This window comes from Salvelinus sp. IW2-2015, linkage group LG31 (genome assembly GCF_002910315.2).
Source record: "Salvelinus sp. IW2-2015 linkage group LG31, ASM291031v2, whole genome shotgun sequence".
Classification (NCBI taxonomy): Eukaryota; Metazoa; Chordata; class Actinopteri; order Salmoniformes; family Salmonidae; genus Salvelinus; species Salvelinus sp. IW2-2015.
In genome coordinates this window covers 25756108-25766213 of record NC_036870.1, presented here as the reverse complement: position 1 = coordinate 25766213, position 10106 = coordinate 25756108, and the positions used below count along the sequence as shown (strand labels likewise).

The 10106-nt window shown below is 45.1% G+C and overlaps 1 protein-coding gene across 1 annotated transcript in view; it reads left to right on the top strand.

Annotated features, from left to right (window-relative positions):
• The window catches only part of LOC111955772 (tubulointerstitial nephritis antigen-like), a 35975-nt gene extending 27230 nt beyond the window's left edge, over positions 1–8745 (top strand). Inside the window, exons 4-6 of the mRNA XM_023976086.2 lie at positions 6204–6296; positions 7043–7157; positions 8689–8745. Of these exons, the coding sequence (XP_023831854.2) occupies positions 6204–6296; positions 7043–7157; positions 8689–8745 (265 nt within the window). The remainder of the gene's footprint in view (positions 1–6203; positions 6297–7042; positions 7158–8688) is intronic.
• Positions 8746–10106: the final 1361 nt, after the last annotated feature.

Here is a 10106-nt window from a genome sequence, read left to right as displayed (position 1 = left end):
GTCTATACTATTATATTACTACTATACTTCTATAGTACTATTAAAAGTATTTGGTTTGAAATGTTACTTAGTCATCAAAAGTAGAAGTATAAAAAAATCATTAAACATTTCTTTATATTAAGTAAACCAGACGACACAATTTTTTCATGTTATTTTCATTTACGGACAGCAGGGCACAGTTCGAACACTCAGAACATCATTACAGAACAGCCAGGGGCCACAGGTCAACACTCAGACATCATTTACAGATAGCCAGGGGCACAGTTCAACACTCAGACATCATTACAGACAGCCAGGGGCACAGTTTCAACACACTCAGACATCATTTACAGATAGCCAGGGGCACAGTTCAAAACACTCAGACATCATTACAGGACAGCCAGGGGCACAGTTCAACACTCAGACATCATTACAGACAGCCAGGGCACAGTTCAACACTCAGACATCATTTACAGATAGCCAGGGGCACAGTTCAACACTCAGACATCATTACAGACAGCCAGGGCACAGTTCAACACTCAGACATCATACGGACAGCCAGGGCACAGTTCAACACTCAGACATCATTACAGACAGCCAGGGCACAGTTCAACACTCAGACATCATTACAGACAGCCAGGGGCACAGTTCAACACTCAGACATCATTACAGACAGCCCAGGGGCACAGTTCAACACTCAGACATCATTAAGATAGCCAGGGGCACAGTTCAACACTCAGACATCATTACGGACAGCCAGGGGCACAGTTCAACACTCAGACATCATTTACGGACCAGCCAGGGGGCACAGGTTCAACACTCAGACATCATTACGGACAGCCAGGGGCCACCAGGTCAACACTCAGACAATAATTACGGACAGCCAGGGGCACAGTTCAACACTCAGACATCATTACAGACAGCCAGGGTACAGTTCAACAAATCATTTACAAACAAAGCATTTGTGTTTAGTGAGTCTGCCAGATCAGAGGCAGTAGGGATACCAGAGATGTTCTCTTGATAAGTGTTGTGAATTAGGACAATTTTCCCTGTCCTGCTAAGCATTCAAAAGGTAAATGAGTACTTTTGGGATGTTCAGGGAAAAATGTATTGAGTAAAAAGTTCTTTAGGAAATATAGTGAAGTAAAAAGTAGTCAAAAATCCTAAATAGTAAAGTAAAGTACAGATACCCCACAAAAACTTTACACCACTGTACTACACTATGTTCTAACTGATTTACAGACATAAACTGTCAGCTTAGCGTCGTGTACAAACATACCAGCTTCTGAGCTCTAACATGCAAACTGCAACTTCAGTATACACCGGGCCAGTCGATGCACCACTGAGAACACTCTACAGTCTACACCTGCGGCATTGTCTATGTAATATCGCCATCAAATGTCAACACGCAATCGTCACAAACATACACATCTGTGTCGAACATGTCAGATACACCTGGGGTATGGAAGCGGATCTGACTCTAGACCATGTCAATACACCTGCCGGCCAACATCTGTCTAGATCATGTCAAGTACACTGGGCAACTGCTGTCAAATTGGTCAATACACTGGCAAACATTGTCAGACATGCATCACCTGGCAACATCTGCTCTAAATGTCAATCACACTGCTGGGCAAATACATCTGCGTCTAAACATGTCAATCTACACGCTGGGAAACCTGTCTAACATCGTTCAATACACCTGGCACAATCTGTCTAACATGTCAATACACCTGGGCCAACATCTGGTCTAACATGTCAATTACACCTGGGCCAACATCTGTCTAACATGTCAACTACACCTGGACACACATCCTCTACAACATGTCAAACATGAGCAACATCTGCTCATACCATGTCAATACCCCTGCCGGCCGCGTCAAATTCCACTACCCTGGACCCCCGTCCTAACATGTCAATACACACTGGGCAACATCTGTCCTAACATCAAAACCACCTGGGCCAACATCTGTCTCTAACCATGGTCAATACACCTGGGAAACATCTGTCAACATGTCAATACACCTGGGCAACATCTTGATCTCTCCTGTGTGTGTGTGTGTGTGTGTGTGTGTATGTGCACTGGGGATGCAAAGGCAAGTGTCTGTGTGGCGTCTGCTCCCATTCATGTATCCATATCGTATTTATTTTAATACTCATGCAACATGTCCTGTAGCTGTTTCTCTGGGCCAATCTAACTCCAGCCATATTCATGTCTGCCTACCAGAGCTGGGTTCAAATACTAGCCTGACTGTCAAAATCTTTAAAATACTAGCCTGACTGTAGTGCCAGATGGGCCGGGTTTGCAGTTTGGGGACTATTCTATTGGGCCACTAAGCCAGACAAGCTCAACCAAACAGATGAAGTATTTTAAAGGATTTAGAATAGTATTTGAACCCAGGTCTGCTGCATAGCTTCAGACTGATAGTCCTCAACCCTGGAGTCTATTGGACAGGAGACTGTTGGTGGCGACCTAAGGGTCAGATAGGAGCAGAGATAGTAAAGGGGAGCCTATAGACGTACAGTCTAACCTTGATAAATGGACCTAGTGTGTCTCCCTCTTCTCTCCTCTCCTTTAAGAGAAACGTTTGGAGGTTAAATAAACACAACCTCCCTGGTAAAAATAGATCCTGTTTCAGTACAGCATGGACCAGCATTTAAGTGTAAACTCCCCTTTCACTGTTAAATTCAAACGAAAAGTCACATGCAAGAAACACTCACAACCACTCATGCACTCACATACAAGCATGAAACATACACACACAGGTAGGCACATACAGTATGAACAAACATACACACGCACGCACGCACGCACACACACACACACACACACACGCACGCACGCACGCACGCACGCACGCACGCTCCCCTACTCTCTTCTCATTTTCCATGTGTGCATATTGTTCCTAACACTCCTACACACTCCCAGGCCATTGTGTCTTTTAACACACAGGGTTTTGGGTGGAAGACAGTTTCCATTCCTAAATAACCAAGCACGCTCCTTTGTCCACTCTCCCTCAGTGTGCCTCCTCTCCCCTCTCTGCTCTGGTCAGCCCCCACTGTCTTCAACTCTCCCTTCTACTCATCTTGGATGACCATTCTGATCTCCTTACACAGCAAGCTAATATATTACAGCAGTCATGCCACCACCACAACTACTAACATGCAGTTCACAATCTGCTTGAGTATCTGCGAATGCTTGTGTCCGTGTGTCTATTTTGTGTTTGAATGTGGTGTGTGTGTGTGTGTGAGTGTGCATGCGTGTGTGTTTGTAGATATCTGTGCGTTGTGTGTTGTGTGTGTGTGTGTGTGTGAAGTGTGTGTGTGTGTGTGTGTTGTGTGTGTGTGTGTGTGTGTGTTGTGTGTGTTTGTGTGTGTGTGTGTGTGTGTGGTGGTGTGGTTTTGTGTCGTGTGTGTGTGTGTGTGTGTTGTGTGTGTGTTGTGTTGTGGTGTGTGTGTGTGTGTGTGTGTGTGTGTGTGTGTGTGTGTGTGTGTGTGTGTGTGTGGTGTGTGTGTGTGTGTGTGTGTGTGTGTGTGGTGTGTGTGTGTTGTGGTGTGTGTGTGTGTGTGTTGTGTGTGTGTGTGTCTGTGTTTGTGTTTGTGTTTGTTGATGTTTATTTGTCTATCACCATGTGTTACTGTCTGATAATTCCAGGCTTTTGTGTTCCTGATAGGATCTTCAGTGGAAGCTTTGAGTCATTAAGCAGTTGGCTGTGATAACTCCTGATAACGCTTTGTCTAATGGAGGTCGTCTCTGTGGCAGCGCCTCCCGTGTTTCTTTGACTTGTGTGTGTGTGTGCGTGTGCATGCATGTCTTTCTTATGTCTTTTCGTGTTTCTGCCTGTCTGCCTGTCTGTGGTCTGAGAGGTGAGAATCTCCCTGCTGGGTATTATTTCTAGCCTCTTGTTTCTAATGATGAAGTGTGATGGGGAATCTGAGCTATGGTCTCCCAATGTTCACACAGCCCTCGTATTTCACCCCTCTGTCTCTGTCTCTGTCTCTGTCTCTGTCTCTGTCTCTGTCTCTGTCTCTGTCTCTGTCTCTGTCTCTGTCTCTGTCTCTGTCTCTGTCTCTGTCTCTGTCTCTGTCTCTGTCTCTGTCTCTGTCTCTGTCTCTGTCTCTGTCTCTGTCTCTGTCTCTGTCTCTGTACCAGACTTAGACCTCAGAGTGTGTTTCAGTGCGTGAATTTATTTCTGCTTCGGCCCACTGTGTCTGGGTCCTGGCACAGAGACTACTGGAGGCTTCTAGATGTTTCTGGGCTGCTGAGGGAAGGGGTTAGAGGTTTAAAGTCACTGTCTGTTTCCCCCAAGCAGAGACATCAGACAGCTTCTGTTGGCCTCAGGTTCAGTCACGGGTCTGGGTCTGTGCCAGGGTAGCAGGGTGTGTGTAAGTAGTAAGAAGCCTTGGCGTGTGAAAGTCAGAACGGCTTATAGGTCAGAAGCCTATCTCCTGTTTCCGTAACGTGAGGCAGCTTGATGTACAACTACTCCCCCTGAACAGGACGTTAGTGTGTCTCAGGGCCTTACCCCCAATGTATCGCCTTAATGCTGAGTGCCAAGAAGAGACGCATCAGGTCCCATTTCTACAGTCTTTGATGTGACTCGGCCAGGGATTAAACTCACCTTCCAATCTGAGGGCAGACACTCTAACCACAATGTCACTGAGTGTGCAAATGTGTCTGACTGTATGTTGTCCCTGGAATGTTATTTGTTAGCTAATACACATATTGGACCTAGCATGACTAAATTAGAATGTTTCGGTGGTTCTGACTGGGGTACTAGACAGGGACTCCACTCTATAAAATAGGACCACAGATCCAATAGACTTTATAGTCTGAGATTTCTAGGTACAGTCTTAGAAAAAAGGGTTCCAAAAGGGTCCTTCGGCTCTACCCATAGCATAACCATTTTTGGTTCCAGGTAGAACCCTTTTTGGTTCCAGGTAGAACTCTTTTGGGGTCCATCTAGAATCCTCTGTGGAAAGGGTTCTATCTGGAACCKAAAAAAATGGGGACAGCCCATTCTCCTATGGGGACAGCCGAAGAACCCTTTTACGTTCTAGATAGCACCAGAGATAGGGTTAGTATTATCTTAAGATAATGATAAGGTAAGAAGTTAAGTCATCCTCATCATCTTTCTTTAGATAGTACAGTATATGAACCACCTGTGTGAGTATGCACGGCAACTCACTAATACATAGATTGCTATTAGGAATCATGAGCTAGTGTGAATGTTTATGGCAAGTCTATGGGTGTCAGACCCTAAACATATTAGATAAAGCTGGCTTAAGGAGTTGTTACCATGGTAATGTATCCCACTCTCTTCCTTACAGTATGTTGTACAGTAGGCCTATCAGACTTCATGGCTSTGTCCCAAATGGCACCACATGCCCTACATAGTACACTACTTTTGACCATAGCCTAATAGACCCTGATCAAAAGGAGTGCACTAGGGGATAATGTGTGATTTTGGCCTACGACTGTACTGTACTGTATGTGTGTTTGTCCAGCTACTAGTTGTTTCAGGGGGCCATGGCGCACACACCTCCCCACAGTGACTCAGCACAGCACAGACAGTAGAAATGCTCTATTTCAGTGGATCACAAAAATGGTCATGCGGTCATGTTTCAATATCTACTTATCACGCCCATCAGACTGGTTAGTATTCACTCCCCCCTGGTTCCTTAGGACTAAAAATGGACATTTTTCTGTGCTCTGTTGCCTTAAAAGGCCCCTTCTTCATCCCTTCATTCTCTCTCCTCTCTCTCTCTCTTTTCTCTCTCTCTTTGCCAAGTCCCGTGTTCCTCTTGTTCAGTCTCTCCCTGGGGAATTAGGCTATACAGTGTAACTTCTTATACATGTTTTATTTTTAAAATGTTCTCTCTATATTGACTGTTGGCTTTCCTTGTTCCTTCCGTTAATTCAGCATCACTACTTCACAACAGTGGACAACGGTCAGTTGTGCTTTTGTACAGTAAATGACATCAATCACTTGAACTACAGTCTGTGCAGTACAGTAATAGACCTCCAATTATTATAATGAATAAAATGTGGCACCATTATCTATGAATCTAAAGCAGTGTTCTGACTTCTGACCCCTGTCCATTCTAACTTTAACTATTGTACCCTCTCTCTGCCTCCCTCTTCATTCATCTTCCCCCTCTTTATCTGCCCCTCTCTCCTCTCTCTCTGCTCTTCTCCCTCTCCCCTTCTCTACCTCCTACAGCACGTGTGGAACAACTGGGCGTTGGGAGTGTGAGCAGCATGCCTGTCTGATAGAGAATGATATGATCCAGGCTGTCAACAGAGGAAACTTTGGGTAAGAGCACTTAAAAAAAAKCTCTTAAGGATCGGACCCTTTTTTTAAATTTTTGCCTAAAATGACAMACCCAAATCTAACTGCCTGTAGCTCAGGCCCTGAAGCAAGGATGTGCATATTCTTGGTACCATTTGAAAGGAAACACTTTGAAGTTTGTGGAAATGTGAAAGGAATGTAGGAGAATATAACACATTTGATCTGGTAAAAGATAATACAAAGAAAAAAACAACCGTTGTTTTGTAATTTTTTTACCATCATCTTTGAAATGCAAGAGAAAGGCCATAATGTACTATTCCAGCCCAGGTGCAATTTAGATTTTGGCCACTAGATGACAGCAGTGTATGTGCAAAGTTTCAGACTGATCCAATGAACCATTGCATTTCGGTTCAAAATGTTGTATCAAGACTGCTACTACTAATTTGTTTATTAATAACTTTTCATGTTCAAAACTGTGCACTCTCCTCAAGCATGGTATTCTTTCACTGTAATAGCTACTGTAAATCGGACAGTGCAGTTAGATTAACAAGAATTTAAGCTTTCTGCCAATATCAAATATGTCTATGTCCTGGGAAATTTTCTTGTTACTTACAACTTCATGCTAATTGCATTAGCCTACGTTAGCTCAACCGTCCCGCAGGGGATCCACCAATCCTGAAGAAGTTTTAAAAACACACGCAAACACACATACACACACACATACAAAAAAATGTTACACTCACTGTCCTGACTTTCCTCTCTCTCCCTAGCTGGCGGGCAGCAAACTACAGCCAGTTCTATGGCATGTCTCTGGACGAGGGCCTGAGGTATCGCCTGGGGACACAGAGGCCCTCCAGGACCATCATGAGCATGAACGAGATGCAGGTGAGAAGACCTGTCTGCTGGGTAGGGCAAGGGTGGGATAGGGGGCAGGTTGATGCTGGGTGAGGCTGGGGGTTTCATGGGATGGATCTCCAATGCCATGGCACCCTATTCCCTATAAAGTMAATACTTTTGATGAGGGCCCATGTAAGGGATCATAGGGCACACTACTGTATATAGGGAATAGATAGCCAATTGGGATGCAGACATGGTGTCGCAGCCTCACATTCAGAGTGAGGGACAGTACAGTCTGTTTTTCACTTTATCAAAGCAGGTCGCTCTCAGAACATTACCTATGTAAACCTGAGAAGAATCTTCCAAATTTCCAATTTGGTGTAATATAAAAGTGTATGCATCAAAAGGGACCTATGATATAACATTTTATTTAAAGATTCTGCTTGCCTGGCCTGTATCATTACCAGCTATGGCTACCAGGCAGAGTCTGGTATTGATCTGTTGATAATTCTTTGTCTGTCTGGATCTTGGAAGCCTCCCCTCTGCTATGTGTTGTCTTTAACTCTGTTTACATTCTAACCAGACAGATTATGTAAGAGCCAATCAAATCATCACAGAGGGGCTTGGGAGGATAAAGGTGGAGGATGGGGTAGAGGATAGAGGTGGAGGATGGGGTAGAGGATAGAGGTGGTGAGGATGGGGTAGAGGATAGAAGATAGAGATGGAGAGGATGGGGTAGAGGATAGAGGTGGAGGATGGGGTAGAGGATGAGGTTGGATGGGAGGATGGGGTAGAGGATAAGAAGATAGAGATGGAGAGGATGGGGTAGAGGATAGAGGTGGATGGATGGGGTAGAGCATAGAGGTGGAGGATGGGGTAAAAGCATAGAGGTGGAGAGAGAATGGGGTAGAGAGATAGAGGTGGATGGGAGGATGGGTAGAGGATAGAAGATAGAGATGAGAGGATGGGGTGTAGAGGGATAGAGGTGGAGGTGGTGGGGTAGAGGATAGAGGTGGAGGTGGAGAATAGGGGTAGGGAGGGGCAGGGTGGGAGAGGGTGGAGGGATGAGGGTAGAGGGGAGGCTAGAGGATGAGGGATGTGGAGGATGGGGGCAGAGGATAGAGGGTGGGGAGAGGATAGAGGTGTGAGAGGATAGAGGTGGAGGATGGGGTAGAGGATAGAGGTGGGGATGGGGTAGAGGATAGGGTGTAGGATGGGTAGAGGTAAAGGTGGAGATGGGGTAGAGTATCTTCTTTTAGACAACATAACAGACTGGCCCTCCCCTTCTCGTGCTACCCTCCCAATCCCTATCCCCACCTCTCCCACCTTACATCTCCAGACCAAACTCCCCCACCCCTCCTCCCTTCAAGTACATCTCTCCAACCACTCCCCTCCCTTCAATCCACTCTCTCCAACCCCCACTCCACCCCACTCCTCCTTCAACTCTATTCTCTCCAACCCACCACACCCTCATCCACCTGTCCCTCTCCTCCCAACATGCCCCTACCTGTACCTGGAGACAGATTTAAGCAGGAGAGCTTATTCATAAATTTCTCGGTCTGTTCTGTCTGTCTCCCAGCTGAGTCCCCGCATGTTAACAATCTTTCTACTGGGTGATGGACAGGCCCAGTCCTGAGGCCTGGGGGGTTGCAGCCACACACGCATGCACAGGCAAAATTGTCTCCAATTTCTTATACCCCTTATCTCTAAACACATCAGCACCGTGCTCCCACATCCAAGCTGGGTCATGCGTCACTCCGAGGTATGGTTTGGACTTTGACCTTCTACAGCGTTCGCGCGAGCACACACACACATTCGTAGATTTTCTATCAGGTGTTTGTCTTGGAAGAATAGTTGAGATATTAACAGGGGGAATGTGAGTAGGCCGTACCAGCAGGTGTGGTGTGTCTAAACAGAGCTAAGGTTCAATGCATAATGCTCTAATGCTACATACAGTTGAAGTCGGAAGTTTACATACACTTAGGTTGGAGTCATTAAAACCTGTTTTTCAATCACTCCACAAATTTCTTGTTAACAAACTATAGTTTTGGCAAGTCGGTTAGGGCATCTACTTTGTGCATGCCACAAGTAATTTTTCCAACAATTGTTTACAGACAGATTATTTCACATGATTCACTGTATTACAATTCCAGTGGGTCAGAAGTTTACATACACTAAGTTGACTGTGCCTTTAAACAGCTTGTAAAKTTCCAGAAAATTATGTCATGGCTTTAGAAGCTTCTGATAGGCTAATTGACATAATTTGAGTCAATTGGAGCCGTACCTGTTGATGTATTTAAAGGCCTACCTTCAAACTCAGTGCCTCTTTGCTTGCCATCATGGGAAAATATAAAGAAATCAGCCAAGACCTCAGAAAAAAAACTGTAGACCTCCACAAGTCTGGTTCATCCTTGGGAGCAATTTCCAAATGCCTGAAGGTACCACGTTCATCTGCATTGTACAAACAATAATAACAAGTATAAACTCCATGTGACCACGCAGCCGGTCATACCGCTCAGGAAGGTGACGCGCTTCTGTCTCCTAGAGATGAACATACTTCGGTGCGAAAATCCAGAACAACAGCAAAGGACCTCTGTGAAGATGCTGGAGGAAACAGGTACAAAAGTAAATCTATATCCACAGTAAAAACGAGTCCTATGTTGACATAACCTGAAAGCCGCTCAGCAAAGAAGAAGCCCACTGCTCCAAACCCATTAAAAAAAGCCAGACAACGGTTTGCAACTGCACATGGGGACAAAGATCGTAACTTTTGGAGAAATGTCCTCTAGTCTGATTAAATAAAAATATACCTGTTTGCGTTAATGACCATCATTATATTTGTGAAAAAGGGGGAGCTTGCTAAGCGAAGAACACCATTCCAACCGTGAAGCACGGGGTGGCAGCATCATGTTGTGGAGGTGCTTTGCTGCAGAGGGACTGGGTGCACTTCACACAAATAGGAGCATCATAGGTAGGAAAATTATGTGGATATATTGA